The sequence below is a fragment of the Melanerpes formicivorus genome, unplaced genomic scaffold (assembly GCF_026170545.1).
Source record: "Melanerpes formicivorus ecotype bairdi unplaced genomic scaffold, bMelFor1.0.p_v2 SCAF_98, whole genome shotgun sequence".
In the NCBI taxonomy this organism is placed as follows: Eukaryota; Metazoa; Chordata; class Aves; order Piciformes; family Picidae; genus Melanerpes; species Melanerpes formicivorus.
The window spans coordinates 704,200-721,420 of record NW_027142450.1 but is presented as its reverse complement, the minus strand read 5'-3'; the positions used below and the strand labels follow the sequence as shown (position 1 = coordinate 721,420).

General features: G+C 43.4%; 1 protein-coding gene across 1 annotated transcript; it reads right to left on the bottom strand.

The window, feature by feature from the left end:
* Positions 1-506: 506 nt before the first annotated feature.
* DRGX (dorsal root ganglia homeobox) lies at positions 507-17,172 on the bottom strand. The gene is made up of 6 exons (XM_068166200.1): positions 17,139-17,172; positions 14,305-14,402; positions 13,979-14,080; positions 11,182-11,354; positions 10,734-10,846; positions 507-772 (listed from the first exon to the last, which is right to left on the bottom strand). Exons 1-6 carry the CDS (start codon positions 17,170-17,172, stop codon positions 507-509), a joined length of 786 nt encoding a protein of 261 aa, XP_068022301.1.
* Positions 17,173-17,221: the final 49 nt, after the last annotated feature.

Genomic DNA, 17,221 nt, shown 5'->3' with positions numbered 1-17,221 from the left:
AGTTAAAAAACCCGAAGTGTCATTCTATTTTCTGCTTTTCTTATACCTAGCTTGCCTGGGGTAGATTTGATTGAAGTCAAATGCCATCAGAAAACAGCAGGCCAAATTGGTATTATACCTGCATATTCCTTCACCTCTGCTCTGTGCAATGGGCCAAATGATGTCTGGATGCCTTCCTGCCCTGGGCCTCATGTCTGGAAGTGTTATCCTGCTGCCAGCCAGGATCCTGGGCATTTTGGTGTCCATGGGATGTGGAGGAGGGCTAAAAATAGTTTCACACAAGTTTCCAAACACAGATAGCGCCAATAAATCAGGTGAATGAACCTACAGTGGTGCAAGAAAAGCAAGAATGTGTGAAAGGCAGCCAAAAAGGCCACTCAGAATTTCCAAGTTCCAGGCGATTCCGTGATATTCTGCTGCGGCACAGTCACACTGCAGTTCATCATGCAGCAGAGCCCCAGCCAAGGGCCCCTGCCCTCAGCTGAGGGGCCAGCACCTGCCCTGTCTCATACATTCTTCTCCCCTTCCATGTGCTCCTTGGCCAGAGAGGGCTGCTTGTCCTGGCTGCTCTCGGGGCTGGGTTTGGTGGGAGGAGTGGGGCTGCTGCTGGTGGCAGGCAGGAGGTTGGCAGACTGGAGCACAGCCTCTGAGTGCTCCCGGGCCTTCATGCGCAGCGCAGCCACGCTGGCGGTACGGTTGCTTTGGCAGCCATAGGTGGGCAGGAAGGAGAGGCCCATGGGATCTGGAACGCAACATGAGCACAGCGGGCTCCCTGAGAAGGAAAGAGACAAAGTATCATTACTCATGGGGACTGTCCTGGGGCCTGGCTAGCCGCTCTCTCTGCAGCCAGTTTGGAGAGGGCAGAACTGGGGCTGGAGTCTTGAACAGCAACAACCCCCTCCCCTACTGACATTTAGTGGGTACACTGATGTTCTCTGGATCAGGGCTAGAAAAGCCAGATCCTGTTCTGATGAGTCCCATTGTGAAAGATCTTACACGGGAAGCTGTTCAGGGTGACAGTGAGTGAGGGCAAGTAGAGTCAGAAGCAATGTCAAATCACACATGAGATTTCCTTACAGCTTGTCCCCTGCCCTCTGCCCTCTGCCTGCATAATCCATTTGGGCAGATGCGTTTGTTTGGTGAGTGTGGGAGTCTCATTACTTACCTACACTTTAAAGATCACTGCCTAGATAAAAGTGAAAGTATTCTGCTCATTACACAGGAATTAATGACCTTTTCCTATCCCATTGTAAGATGAGATAGGCTTTTCCTTGGCCAGACCCCTGCCAGCTCTTGGAATCATGTCTACATCCAGGAGTCTGTTCTGCCCTCACCAGTCCATTGCCAGTGATACTTAAAGATGACACATCAAAGAGAACAGCCTCCAGACAAAGCCAGCTAAAGCTGCCACTGCTGACACAGTTTAAAAGTCTCATCAGGAGCAACAGGCCAGACCACCTCCCCCATCATCTAAGACACACAGACTGTTCCAAGCAGGCAATAAAACACTGGAGAAAGGGTGAAATGGCATGCCTCTTCCTTTAAGCTAGAAGTGTTTCCGGTAACCCACTGAAAGAGGCAGTTCTCACTCCACCAGCTGCCTTTCTGAGATGGACTACTACAGGCTCTTTCTTTGGCTTATCTTTCATAATACTGAGACTTGAGCCAGTTCCCAAACAAGCACACCTGGAAGTGTAAGTTGACCACTGGGCCAGACATGCAGTCTATCCCAAAAGTCACCCTGATAGGTTCTGAATGAAGGAGAATGTGTCAGAGGGGTAGAGAGGGAAGGCAAAGTGGGATGGCTGAGCTACTACTCTAATTTGCTCCCTGGTGAGAAACATTGGGTGACACCATTTTCCCAGGGGTCTCAGAAGCCACTAAACTCCACATCCTCTTCTACACCCTGTCCTTTGTTGACACCCTACCTCTCAAAAAGAAACAGCCCAGTCACGCACAACCTGACACAATGCAATGTCTTCCTCTGATCTTTCCAAGCCAAGGACTTACCTTTATTTTCTGCAGTTAATATTAGAGTTAAATGGCTCATGACTAAGTGATGAAACTAATAACCTGTGAGGAGCTGGTAGTCTTTCTTTTACACTTCTGCTCTTGGTAGCAATGGGTCAGCAGCACCCATCTGCCCTATGAGGATGAGGGCAGACAGTTGTTTGGTTTTACAGTCACAGAATGGCTTAGGTTGAAAGGGAGCTCAGAATGTTGGCAATTGTCAGAGGTTAGCAGGTAACATTCAGGAAAAAGCAGTCTTTGCATTTTAGAAGACAGAATCTACAAGGGCCAAGTTATTAACATGACTGGGAAGCCTTCCTTTCTCCTGTAGTTCTCCTGTGATAGAGAACATAATCAGTAGACCAACATTCAAATGAACTGAACAAGCAAGTTTCATCACTTGACTAAAGTATTCTGATTTTGGCTTTTAACACTAGGAAACTGAGTCTTTAATTCTGTGGCTGGTATGAACCGGTCAGAAGGGTTTGTAACAAGATCCACTTAGTGACACGGCTTACAGTTTTTGCCAACAACAACCTGTTGAATCACAGCCACTTCAGGGGTGCTGGATGGCTACTGCTTTAACAAGATAGAGGAAAAGAAGATAAGCACTTCAGAATCCCTACAGTTTGCAGCAGGTCTTTAGCTGCAGAAGATACACAGAAGTCTGACTTTTCACTATTAAGTGAAATTAAGTGAAATACTATTAAGAGCCACTATCTTAAGGTTCAGTTCTAAAATGGAGGAGCATAGAGGCCTGCCTGTTCATCAGCTGTCTTTGCATTGCTGTTTTCTAACGCAGAATGAGATCTCTGAATGCAGTTGTTCAGCTCCCAAGCTGATGGGAAAGCTGACCTACCTGAGGTACCTAATGCAGGAGTGGGCACAGACATTGTCTGATTAGTGGGAGGTGGGGAGAAGTGGAAAAGAGTGTTCCCTGTTTCAAAAGAGCAGGAATCAGCTTCATCCCCTAAGAATAATTTTCATTCCTTGTTGCAGAGGGATAAAATATTTATCAGTCTTCAGTACCAATCTAAGCTCTTTGCTTAATAATTAGACCTGATATTACTTAGTGGCTCTACAACCTGAGGGTGTAGTTACCTGTGGTGGAAACTAGAATATCTCTAGCAATAATACACCCAAAACTCATTCCTTTCATTTTGACTGAGGTTAAAAGACTTCCAAACAACAACTCATGCATGAAAAAAATAATGTAAAGTAAGTGGTGTCATTTGCTCTAGGGTACAGCTAAAATACAGGAGAGTAGGATTTAGCCCTGTTTTTTGTAAGGAAGGTTCAATCTACCTTATAATTGCCTGTGTCTGCAGATAGTAAGTCCAGTAAAATCTATCAGACTTTGTTGGTACAAATGCCAAGACAAAGGCAGAGACTCAGGAACAAAAGGTCTCCACCTGCCCATCAGTCAGCACACAGTGAAAAGGGATGTGACTTTTAGCAAGGAAGAGGTATTTACATCAAAGGTTTTTAACATCATATTGCAGTAACCCTGAATCCGCAGTGGGGAAGGAAAGAATCATTTCTACTTACTTTGGATCCTTAGGAGTTCAGGCACCTAGATCCCATCAAACTCAGCTTACGCTTTTAGCCTTAGATCTTGATGCAGATTCCACTAACATCTGCAACAGTCCGATATTACTTTAGTGGGATTTGGATCAAATTGCTACAATATGTACAGGGTACAGTTTTCTTTCTTTCAGGAACTTACTGCCTCCTGTACACAAAATTAAAATATACAAATAGATTTCCATTAACTTCCATCAAATTCTGCTGTACTGATCTGAACCTCCTTGTATTCCTATATGAGATCATACTTTAAATGCTCAGCCTGAACATAAATACTTAATGTAATAAATACAGTCTGAAAGATTTGATCTCCTTGGCAGTTTAATTGATGTACTACAGAGACTGACAAGAAAAATTGAATTAGCTCTGTCTTGTCTTTGCCAACATCACATTTCAATTGTAATGATATTTGATCTACAATTTTGGTTGCAGACCCTTTTGTGCAGTTCCAAAGCTCAGTTTCATCTGAGAAGAGTGGGGTGGGAACAGGGCCCATATTGATACATAAGTATTTAATACATATATTTCATATTTCAGGTCAACATATAATTTAACAGGATTTGATAGATGGCCTTTCCAAAAGGCAAAATCCCAGTTCCCTTTCTCTATCAACATTTGATGTAGACAGTTGTTCAGCAGTTTGTCATGGAGGAATGTGAATAAAAATTCCCATTTAAAGTCCTCATCTGTCCATGCATGCTGGTTAGCTTTCAGAGAAAGTATGATGTTTAATTTAAGTACTGTTTCCTTTTGATAGAAATCACATTGGTTTGCTTGAGCTGTAAATCCTTGTAAACTTTGAAATCACTTTCACAAGGGTTGAAGGGTCAACACAACCCCAAATTGATGGTATTGTTTACCAATGAGAGCTGATTCAAAGGGAGCCCCCTCTTGCTTTCTGCACATGATGCCAGCACTCTATTAAAGCCTGAGGCACAAGCAAGTAAAACAAAAATGGTTTTATCCAAACCTTCTTGTGCTCTGAACTTGGAGGTTCAGTAGAAAAAAGGCATGAACTTAAAGTCTGAAAGGGCCAGGCATCAGATGCTACCAGTATAATTTAAGGTAATTTCAAGGATGCTAAAGTTATACTAGGTGGTTCCTCCTTTTGCTGCCTAATCTGCTTAGGTGTGGAAGGCACCTGTGATGCCCAGAGGCTGAAAGAGTACTTCAGAGCTGACAGAAGAGTCCAAATGTTATTATTTCACATCTCCTTGGATTGTGAACCTTATATGCCCAATACAAACAAAGAGCTGATAATCTGGTTTAATTGCTCTAGCCTTTTTGTATAAATAAGTTGACAGCAGAACTGAAGGATTTCATCCTCCTTTATTTGTGCCATTAGCACTGTTAAAAAATAAAATAAAATAAAATAAAATAAAAAGCTAGGATCTTGTCTGTTTGGACAGGAAAGGTGGTAGAAAAGCCCATAAGAACTGGCAGAGTAGAACCTGTCCATTGAATACTGTCAGCTCAGGAAACATTCACAGCATTTCCCTTCCACATCAGAAATATGATCTGAACCTAAATCCTGGTGATGTGTCACTCCCAAAGAATCAGTAGGAATCCCTGCTTAGTTAAGGTCCACAAACCTAATCAAGAATTGTCCTGGAGGAACAAGCCAGCACCCATTTCCTTCTCATGGCTCTTAAGGCTCCTTAGTATATGCACATCCCCAAACACTTGTGATAACAAAAAAAATTCACTTGTGAGGTAGAGTAGTGCTATAGACAGAGAGCAGTGATGTGAGAATTAAAGTAATTTGCTCAAAGTTTGTGCATCTGCAACAAACTAAAGAAATGTTAAGAATTCTCTGAAGTCACAGTGGCATGTAGACTTGTGCAAATGCCTAACAGGACCTGCATGATATATTTGCTATATTACATAACAAAAGTTAGCAAGTTCATAATCAAGAATGACAGAAAATAAAGGACCCCAAGAGTTTTGATTCCCATTCCCCAGTCTCTTGGCAAGCAGCAGTGCTTTAATTCAGTAAACACCAGCTCAAGGCTAAGTTAGGTACTTGAATACTTCTTTCTCAGTCTTAGCACAGGGAATTTCCCAATGGCCAAATTCTCTCCATCTTTCCATAACAGAAACTGAAATGTAATGGATGGACAGTTCACTTTCTGTGTTGGTGTTGTTTTTTTTTTTTCCTGGATTCTGCAATTAAGGCTTCGTAATATGAATAACAACCACCCCAGCAGCAACAAAACATAAAAGAGCCGAATCAATGGTGCCCTGGAATATCCACTTTGATGTGCATAATGCAATCCTGCTTCTCTATCAGTGGTGCAGAGTTGCTGTGAAAACCAACTGAGCTATAACTTGCACAGAGGAGAGCTGTGAGTGAATTATGGAAGTAATTCCCTGGCAAGTGTAATTATTCCTCTCCTTGTACACTGCACTCATCACTGGGTCTGGGGAAATTTCAGTGGAATGCAACAGACACACTCTTGGCCTCAGCCACCAGAATGGTAGAACACTTCTGACAAAAAACTGAGATTTTTGTTTACACCCATTAATAACATCTTCTACATTAATGAATTGCATTCATGCTGTCATCCATTAAGAAAGTACTTTGAGGTCTCTCTCTGCACAGAACACTAGCTTCTCCTGATCACTCTATTGTTATACAGCCCATAAATAAAACAAGTATTTTCCCTTCATATTTGAGGTCTGCAATTAAATCTACTAAATGGACTGCAGATGCATAGTTTACAGTAAGTGATTCATCTTGGAAGATCATGGAAATGTAGAAGTCACCACAATAAAGTAGCATAGTTGTCAAATTAGGACAATTACTGAGAGTAAAGTGTGTGCGAGCCAACCCCTACCTGACTCTGGTCAGTGGTAAAGAGCTAAAACCCTGAAATAGGAAACCCTGTATATCACAGAAATTATGATCTTATGCTAATTTTTCAAATGAGAAATTGTATTTCCTGAAAGAATAGTACATAGTGAGGTGATACGATAGTTAACAGATGCTTGCTACTAAGTACAGCCTCTGATGTGCTAAACTTCAGAAGAGGTGAGGACTCACCTAAGGAAAGAAGATTTGTTGTGTTACTGAATAAAGCATATTTAAAAGAAGAAGAGAAAAAATGTCCAGCAGTAATGTATTCTTCTCTGGAACAGCCTATTCTCTGAATTGCTATTATAGAAACAGACTGCTTTCCTCACAGAACATCCTGCAATGGTAATACCAATCCTTTGAGGGGAAAAAAAAAAAACAAAACTCTGTTTCAGAGACAGCAGGAGCATGGTGCTTAGGGACAACAGCTTTCTTCTCATTTATCAGAACAGACCTAGTCTCTTGCTCACACAATATCCTCCATTTACCTAGAAGTGGCACATTCAGGTGGGATTCAGGTGAGTGCTGCCTGTTGAAAAGTAGCAGAGCCACACAAAGAGACAAGCTTACAGTGCACTACAGAGTCTTTCTGAAGGTAAAGTCTCATGTTTAGACCCTTCCCCATGCTAGGCTGTCCTGAGATTTCCTGTCTCTACTAGACCAACTTCATCATCAACTGTTATATATTTTAGTTCAGCTTCTTCATTAACAATTATATCCTTGTACTACAAATTAGATCCAAGCAGGAGCCATGTACCCTAGATACTTTTTGCAGCCTTGGAAATCTGGGTCTGGAGCCAAGCAACTGAAGTCAGAGAAGGAGAAAGCAAGGTATTAGTTTCTTTACAGAAGACAGACAACTCTCAGGTGGCAGAATGAAAATGGTCCCTGAGAGCATAAAATAATTATTAATTAGTTACATCACCATCATCACTTACTATTCACTGTATTGATTTTAATTGTCTCCTTCTAAAGCATCAGTCAAATATTACTCACTGACATCAAAAAAGTGTTGGCTCTCAAGCACAGCAAAGCGTATCTCATCTTCTCAAAAGAATAAAAGAACAACCTAGACTTCCCAGTAGCATGTGGTGTGCTGAGAGTGTCTATTTGTCTGCAGGCAGCCTTTACTGACTGGGATTATTCTCCAACAGTGGGAATCTATATCAATTTAGAAGATCCATATAGATGATCTGTGTTTAATTTGACATTTCCATAGAAGAAAGCAGGGTCATGCATCCATTGGTAATGAAATGATGCTTTGATACTGGAGCAACTATTTTGCTTTCAAAAGCACATAAAATTCTGGGTAGCTTCAAAGCATGAACAGTACAAGAGAGATTACCAGGAAGACCTCCTGACAATTTCACTCTTCGCTAAAATCTTACTTGCTGAATTTCTCCTCATTAAGGAAATCCAAAATCCAAACAGCTCACAATTATACATCCTGTGCTGAGTTTGATGGAATTTGGGGTGGCATAACATCCTATGTCCTCAGAACCACTGCAGCAGAGTCCTGTCATCATTTTTGCTCCAAAGTGCAACTAGATTCTCAAGACAGTGGCTTAGGTCATTTCATCCTGGCACACAAGGACCTAAACTTAGAGTTGGTTGTCCTTTGACAGTCCTAAAGTGTACAAATCAACTCCTAGCTCAAAGCAGAAAATGAGAAGAGAAAGTCAAGCAAACTGAATTGAGCAAGGCAAAGAAGGTCTTATAAAGTCTTTTGAACACCACAACATTTCCTGTCCTTCCTTTCCTTTCCACAACCATTCTCTTCCTCCAGATTGACATGTGAACTTGGTTGTGCTCTCAGATACATTGATTTAGATGAGTCATCATTCACCTGGTATTTCCATAGCAAAGGAAAACAAAATGCAAAGCAGGCCTGTGATAGTTTTCATCAATTCAGAATCTCTAAAGTTTGCCCTGTCCATTATTGCAAGTTAACAACACTGAAGTTCAAGGTCTGTTGTGCACAGTCCCTACCCCAGATCAGGTGAATTTCTCTTGGAGAAACAGGAAAAGAGGAACTTACGGAGATGAGCCAAGGAAAGTGGAGACAATACTCCATATATAAATACCAGAAGATGATAAATCATTCTCTGCTTGTATAAAGCAAATTTGCCACCTTACAGAACAAGAAATTCTTTCCCTCAAAGACAAAATCTGACATTACTGAACCTAACTGCAGAAGAAAAAGATCTCCCTCAAAGCAGCAACTCAGTCTACTAGTTCTTTGCAAGGACAGGTATAGGTAGCTCCACAAAATTCCTGGTAGGTAGATATGCAGACATGCAAATCTGTACGTGGGTTTCTTAAAATCAAAATATACTAAAATATCCCAGTCCCCTTTCATGTGTTTGAAGATTTCTAGTGCCAGGCAGGGAATATAAAACAGGCATCTTAGTAATAAATTGCATGTGTAGCTGACAACATTCATTGAGAGAACAGCTATGTGGTAACTGACCATCCCCATACAAATCATTAAAAAGAAAAAACAAAACATCTCCTTACACTTGGGACCAATTTTTCAGGGACACTGCCTCTTAACCTGTGTAACTGGCTACCTAGTAAGTATCTTTACAAGAGATTCACAAACAGGACTTTTTTCTGCCCCTAGGTTGTAAAACTGCCATTAAACAAGGAGGAGCAAATTATTAATTTCTCAGTTTAGTAGCTAAGCTATAAAATCACAGAAAAGGATATCTGGAAGTAGTCCACATAAATACAACTTAAAAAAAAAAAAAAAAAAAAAAAAAAAAAAAGAGAGAAAAGAAAGAAAAAGAAAGGGGAAAAAAAGAAGCAAACAAACCCAAACTTTCGTTACATTCTTTTTTTCATTCATTTTGCTTGGCTTTTGTTTATTTGGGTTATTTGTCTCAAAACTTAAATGTGAAACAATTGAGAGCATGTATTGATGCATTTAATTTTGAAAATGCTTACATGTAAACTTTAAGAAAAAAATATCCCCTCCATCCAAAATTATTCACTGAACACAACCTCATTTCCATACTTTTCAACCTGCCTGGGACTACATTTAGCAATGATCAATCTTTTTGCCTAAAGAATTTCACTTATATCTACTCCAGAGAGGCTGCTCCAGCCCAGTGGAAGGAGCTGAAAGTCCAACAACTGCTGCTCACTTAACAGGGTTTAGGTTGGCATTCATCCTTTAAGCTTTACAGTCAGGTCCCAGCTGTGTGGCTCTTCTTTAACTAAATTCACACATCCCACACCTATCAAAGTGTCAGTAGCTGTGTGGTGCGGCTGGCTTCAGCTTCTTTGGAAAGACAGGAGGGCATGGGGAATGGGGGCAAGACGCTGTACTTAATGCAAAACTCAGCAGTTCCAATCATTTGCTTCAGGAATATACCTTGGCAATGCTGATTTAACTAGAATGAGGTATGCCAGAGAACATGAGGTAAGCCAGAGAACACAGCGGGAGGTATTAGAGCCCATTTGTGTTTGTAGTGGAGGGTCTTAAACTGGAAATCTTTCCTTCACAAATTATTGTACCACATTGGGGCAGAGAGTAAATGTATGTGCCACTTTGTGCTTGGCAGTGCTGTAAGGCTTTACATCCTATAAATCCATAAATTGAATTCATTCTGCTTATACTCTTAGTCTTATAAATTGTTAGACTAGGAACAGCTAATGGTTCAGCTGGTAATTTATTTTTAAAAGATGCACACTGATGCTTTTTGGGAACCGAAAAGGATATGGACACTGAATATACCCTTCCTAAAGCCTGGGTCCCAGGTAATGAGGAATTACTTTGTATCCTCCCTGTCCCTGTGCACACACTTTATTCAAAATCTCGAAGGGATGCCACTATTCAAGAAGATAAAGGTCTGGCATTGTGCACAGATGTACTGCAAGGAAACTAAAGAGCGGATGAGGCATCAGTAACAGTGCCAGAAAATATATAATGCAAAAGGATGTGTATAACTAATTTATTAGTATAAATATTACTCTTAAAAAAAAAAAAAAAAAATGCAAAGAAAATTCTAAAGAAGCAAACTCTACCTACCTTGCTCATTGAGACTCTGATTTCAATAAAACTGAAGAAAATGAAGGAGCTCCACCACAACTTGATGCTACAAGTTATAACAGGAGACTCAATCCTTTACCTGCAGCATCAGTGAAATTACTTCTGATCATAAGAGAATGAAGGATCCATCATTTCCCGAAGGCTTCCCCACTGTCTCAAGTGGCACCATGTTGCTTAGCTTGAAAAAGTTACTCTTTGAGCTAATCCCTGAAGTTAAACAAAGTCACTCACCTTTTAGAGAGGCGACATGGGATAAAGCTTGTGCATAGGTGGCTGTGTTGAGAAGAGTCCCCGGTAGGCAGGAAGGGAAGAAAGGTCCTGTAGGACCCACTGTTCGACTCAAACTAATGGAGAAGAGAAAATAACTTCTTTACAAAGCCAGGACTGATTCCAAAGACAGCATTTTTGCATCCACAAAAACAAGTTAGTGACACAGGGCACAAATAGTTGGAATCAAGCCTGGGTAACATTAGCCTCTAACAGCCACCAGTTTCTCAGCACCTCTACAAGAAGCCATGAGCTACATGACAGAGCAGTTACCTTCTACTAATTTGGGCTATACCTGAAGATGATACTGTGTAGGCCAAGGCTTAGCAGCAGGCAAGTCTGTACATATGTACATACATATGATGCATGCTTGTCCCAAAGCGAGGCGGTCAATGACATGTATTACTCTTACCTCTGCTGGATCTCCAGACCCTCTTTTTTATTCCTGGTTTGATCTGCTGGAGAAGGGGAATTTAAATTGCTTGCAGGAGGAGCCACCTCAGTCAGTGTTTCCTTAGGGCCCTCTTGATCAGATGCACCCCTCTCTGTTTTCCTCCATTTAGCTCTTCGATTTTGGAACCACACCTGAAGCAGGAGAGCAATTCAGGCTGAATACTGTGTTTAGCCACACACAAAGCAAGGAAATTGTAAATTTTTACTCTAGTGAAATCAGTAATTTAGAAGCTTGGCTAAAACTTGCTCTTATTTTGTGTCTTCAGTGTTATTCTAGTTGACCTTTTGGATTACATTTGTGTCTATAATATTTCTGTGTCTGGAAAAGAAGCCAGGAATGTCTGAAGACATTCAAAAAGCATGCTAAAAGTAAATAAATAAATAGCATTTTGACGTTACAGCATCAGTTAGCAAAACATTTAAACGTGTGCTTGCCATTATGCACACATCTAATTCTCATTGATGTCTATGTTTTAGCATGTCCAAAAGTCTTTTGCATAGGGATGTACATATGTTAGCACTCTGAGAAAACCGTATATGAGTCTTTAAATGAGATGCTGTTAGAATCAGCAAGGCCAGAAGTAAAAAGGTCTGTATGAGGCCATCTTACCCAGCCCATTTCCTTGCTCCTACTCCTCTGGTGTATTTGTCCAGTCTGCATTTAAAGGCGGTAGATACTAATTTTGGAAGTTCATTCTGCTGTTTAACACACACCAATTTCCAAACTTATTTTTTTTTCCCTGAAACACAATACAAATATTCATGTTCTTGATTTTATCCCCTGACTTTTAGTCCAAAGAGTTGTTTGGGTTTTTTTAACATCTACCTTGGAGCAGATTCTCTGGAAGCACCTTATTTGAGGTGGAAAATGCCATAGCCTCTCTTGAGATCAGGAAATCCACATTTTAATACATGACTTCAAGTATAGGGAGACTGTTATTATTATTATTATTCTCCTCTTATAACTCCATTTTAAGCTAGCTGCCTTTTAATTGCATGTATCAGCAAACGCTGAATAATGATTTTATCTATATTCTAAATTTAGAGCAGTTAAATGCAAAGCAAAATGCAGACACTTTCTTGTGTCTTAATTGAATGAAGGTCACAGCTATAACAACATTTAATTGAGCTATTTTTCATTATCATATTTTAATGACTTTGCACTGACAGTTCGCCTGCTTCTGAGGAAAGAGCATGATGAAGTCGTTTATTTCCCTATTTAGTTATTGTTTGACAACATCATCTTCGATTAAGACTCTGCTTTATAGCACATTAATCATATTTGAATGAGCGAGGGGTATAAATGTAAACATATCTCCCATCCTCTGTGTTTCCCTGTGTCCCTGCATGAAAGCAAGCTAAACAAATGCTTGCATCTATTGTCTGTTTGCATAATAGCCAACAACAAGGCTAAACACCAGTCCTCAGCAATCTAATTGTCACCACCCCTATCTCACCCTTGCACCTTTCAGTAAGAAGTTATGATCTTCCACTTCTGTATGCTCAATAATTGTCCCATTTATCTCAATTTGCAGTTCAGTCTTTAGGCACCAATAGCCAAAATAGCATTTTTAATTTTATTTTTTTTTTAAGCCAGTACCTACAATGCAGTGGCAAAAGGAGATTTTCATTTCCAAATAATAATCAGTTTAATTTGCCCACATATGACCAATGATTCATGTTCAGATTTAATAATCAGGATCGCATAATCTGATTACAGGAGAAATAATTTGTTTACAATCCCCAATTTACTGCGGTGAATTCCATTATCTCTCTTCAGCCATTGGGTTTTAAAAGATACTAACATGACCCTAGGGAACAAAAGGCAAGCTATTATATTTCCTACAATTAGATCTTTGCATAGTCTTAAGCCCAAGCACCTAAATTAAAAATAAATAAATAAATAAATAAAATAAATTTAAAAAAATACAAATGCAGCATGCATAAAAGCCCCACAGACAAAATGAGTACATAATCATGTTCAAGAAATGGTTTGCAACTCTTTGGTGGATATCTGCTGTTACAGGGATCCATCTGTGGCAACTGCAGGACTGTTGTGGACACACAAAATGAATCCCTGGATGTGGAAAACTAAACAACTGGATTAAAAAAAAAAAAAAGAAAAAAAAGGAGGGGGGGAGGTGCGGTTGAAGAGGGGGGAAATAAGGAAGAAATGAAGGCATGGAAAAGAGTGGGGCTGCAGAGAGTAACCATGGCCAGTGGTGTTTACTGGATCACATTAAAAAGGTTTGGGAATTGCTTCACGGGCTCTTAGATATCTAAATTAAGTGTTTAGAAAGAAAGTGAAAGGGAGGAAAGTTGAAGAGATGTGGAAGGTTTCTTCCTGGCATCTGGGCTGCCTGCAGCTGGCTCACCCCGTTGCTCGACAGTGGTCATAGTTGCTTTGTAGAATCACATCTCAGCTCTTTTCTCCACACACACCCCCTCCAAAAGCAAGGAAATGGATGTGCATTGATGTAATTTAGTACCTTGGAGACGCGGACAAATTAGTGTAGAACATTATCACTAGTTAATTATGAATGACCGATTAATCAACCTAATCTAATATTCCACATTATGTTGATGTTATTAAAGTGCATCATGAAAATGACAGATCGTCTTCATTTGCGTTCTTTGGCCAAATGTGCACTCTGCAGTCATGATGTCAAAAAAAAAAAAAAAAAAAAAAAAAAAAAAAAAAAAAAAGTCTGCCAATTTGAATAGTCGAGAGTTAAATGATTCCCCTGGATGTTTACCTGCACCCTGGCTTCCGTGAGGTTGATTTTCATCGCCAGCTCTTCCCTGGTGAAGACATCGGGGTAGTGGGTTTGAGCAAAAACGGCTTCCAATGCCTCGAGCTGGTGGAGGAGAGCAAACATCTGTCAGGGGCAAGGCAAGGCCGGAGGCGCGGTGCGGGCCGGGGAGCTGCCGCCTCCGGAGGCGTCGGTCCACCTGCCCCAGCGATGGGGAAAGCGGGGCCGCCCCTGACAGGGGGGCAGGGCGTGCAGAGGGTAGGCGGCCTGGGGAGCAGGTAGGGTGCAATCAGACTGCGGGTCAGTGGCAAAGGAAAGCAGGCTCCTACCTGCTGCAGGGTGAAAGTGGTGCGGTTGCGGCGCTGCTTTCTTCGCAGGAACCCGTCGTCGAAGTCGCCGGCGGAGTGCCCTCCAAAAGGGGCCGCGCCTGCGGGCGGAAAGCAGCGGTTAGGGGTCGCTGGGAGCGGAGCCACAGCTTCTCCGCGCCCCAAGGTAGAGGGACAAAGGGCCGGGAGCCGGGGTCACTCTGGTGGGGCTGGTGGCTCGGAGCCATCCGGGAGCCGGCCTCAGGAGTTCGGGAGTGCTGTCCCACTTCCGAGTACCTCGGCCAGCCAGGGAGGTACTGCGGCAGCCTTCGGGGTAGTGGGTGCCCCGCCGGGTTTAGGGATTCTGACAGCACCTGAGGATCCTTCCAATCTGAGGTCATCCTGCTGCGAATGAGGGGCAGTCTGCCCCGGAAAAGGTCTTTTTAGGGCCATTTGTGTTTTAAAAGGATGAAAAGATGAGGGTTTGACCTAGGCGTGGTGAGAGCAGATAGAGCTCGTAAAAGCCCTGCCCATCTGCCGGGGAGCAAGGGGAGCATGGAGAAGGACTGGGCCGTTGGCAGTGTTGTCCCCTCACGGATCCGAGAAGCGGCCGAGCCGCCGTGTATGTGCTCGCCCTCAGGCCTGATGGTGACCCGCGGGCACAGCGCTGGGCACTGAGGACATCAGGAGCTTTCCTGGGGCAAGGCTGTGGCTGAACTGCCGGCACTCGGCAGTGGGACTGAAGGGGGAAGCCCCCACCCATCGCCGCCGGGGGATCCGAGGGGCCCGAGAGGGAGATTGGATCACTGGGGATTTGTCCCTGGTGGGAGGCCAGAAGAGATCAGACTCCCCTCCCGGGGTACAAACCACCTTTCGTGGAGCAGTTACACATCACCAGTACCCTGGCTGAAATGTCTGACAAAACGGTAAAAAACCCAAACAGTACCAAAACCCCAAAACCACAACAAAACGCTACACATGCAGCAGAAAAGTAGGCAAGCCCACAGAAACCTTGCTGAGTGTCCCCAGGACCCTCCTTGAGGACTGCCCGGTGGAGCGGCCGGGCCGGGCTGGTCCCGCTTCGGGGCATAAGGCGCTGCTTATCTTGCAGCATCACTTGCAGCATCACATACGGCCCCGAATCCTCTCAAGGATGGACGGATCGCGGCAGGCTCGGGAGACTCTCATGAGATACTGTTCTGGTAACCTCACAGAGCCCGATTACTTCTCTCTGGCACAACCGGGCCTTCCGAGGTGTCCAAACCCACCGAAAACGATAGTCCCAAAGGGCTTTTCTATGGGTAACGTGAGGGTTTTGGTCAGGGGAGCGTACTTTTGATTTTGGTTTAGGGTGTGTATGAGGGTATTTATTTATTTATTTATCATGTTCAACGCTGTTTTCATCTTTAAGCAGGTCAAACTGGCACTCTTCCCCCGCCCAGCTGCTGCCCACGCCGGAAGAGCGAGGGGCCGGACCCGGATCGGGCCGTCAAAATCAGGCATTAGCCCCAAACTGCCACAGAAGAAATAGATAGGTAAAAACAGAACCAAACAAAACAAAAAACGAAGCGAAACGAAACTCAACCACCTAGAGCACGTTTCCACAGCTGTGGTGCAAAAAACTAACGAGTAATGCCACCTCAGGGCTCAGTGGCTCGGGCGGGGGGTGACAGATCAGTCTAGCGGGGCACAGGGGGGCCCTCGACATTCAGGACGAATATGAGACAACTTTGGGGGGCGGATTTTCCAGCTGGTGATGTTCAGACCCTCTTGGGTCTATCGGCCCTGGGGCAGCCGTGCTTGAAGGTCAGATGACCCTTCCCCCAGAGGAGAATAAACCGCTGGGCCACCTCTTCCGCACTACGGCGGGGAAAGTCCCTTACTCGTCGGGCGATGCTTATGCAAGAAGCGAGGTGGGCGGGCAGGGGCATTTTGCAGGGACGGACTGCATCCCACACGGTGCAACCGCGGCGAGTGCCAGCCCGGATCTGGAGTTGCTCTACAGGGATGTCCCCGGCACTGCGAGAGCTGGCCAGAGGGAGCGGGTGCAGAGGACCCTGGGCACATGCAGGAGTGACACAGGGAAATCCTGAAGGCTGCCGTAATTTAAAAAGAGAAAAGGAATAAAGAAAAAAAAAACCACAAACCAAACAACCACTACCAACAACAACAAAAAATAATCGAACTCCTCTGATCAATAACACGAAGAGAAATCCTCCCAATTATTTATTTTCGCACCTTTTTTTTTTTTTTTTTCCTCCAGTCGTGCCTCGTGTTTCCCCATCCTCCCACAGAATGTTTGTAAAAGAGCATTAAAGATTTATGCGGTCGCTTTGGCTGGAGGGAGGAGGCGTGACCACGTCCTGAAAGTGTCCCGATTACGACCATGACACCAACATCTGTGCTGGGAGGGGAGAAAAGCATCTCTTTCGTAGCCTGAGGCTCAACTGCGGGATAGCTATCCACAGAGGGGAGGCAGGTGGCAAAATGACTGGGGTGGGGGTGTAAAAACAAGGCCTTTCCAACAGGAATCAAATTAAAAACAAAACAAAACAAAACAAAAAGGCAGCAATCTTTCTTTCCATCCTGTGACAAGAAGGGAAAGCTGGGCACAGGGAGGGGGGGAATCGCTTCGCTTTCTCAAGGAAAAAAGATGATGCAGGTTTATATAACTTGCTGTCTCTATAAATCTCCATCTTATCTCAGAATTCATCTGTACCCCGATAGTCCAGGAGCAAGTCAAAGCACGCTTTCCCCCTCCATCCACTAGGGCACATCTTCTCCCCCCCCCCCCCCCCCCCCCCCGCACCTCGAAGTTGAGCTCTTTTACTCACACGTCTCTGTGCGACAACACTCACCCTCTAGCTGCGGTGGGCAGTGGAAGTAGAACATGGCCCTGCGGCTGAGCGGGCACCCGCTGCCCGCCACTGCGAGCCCGACG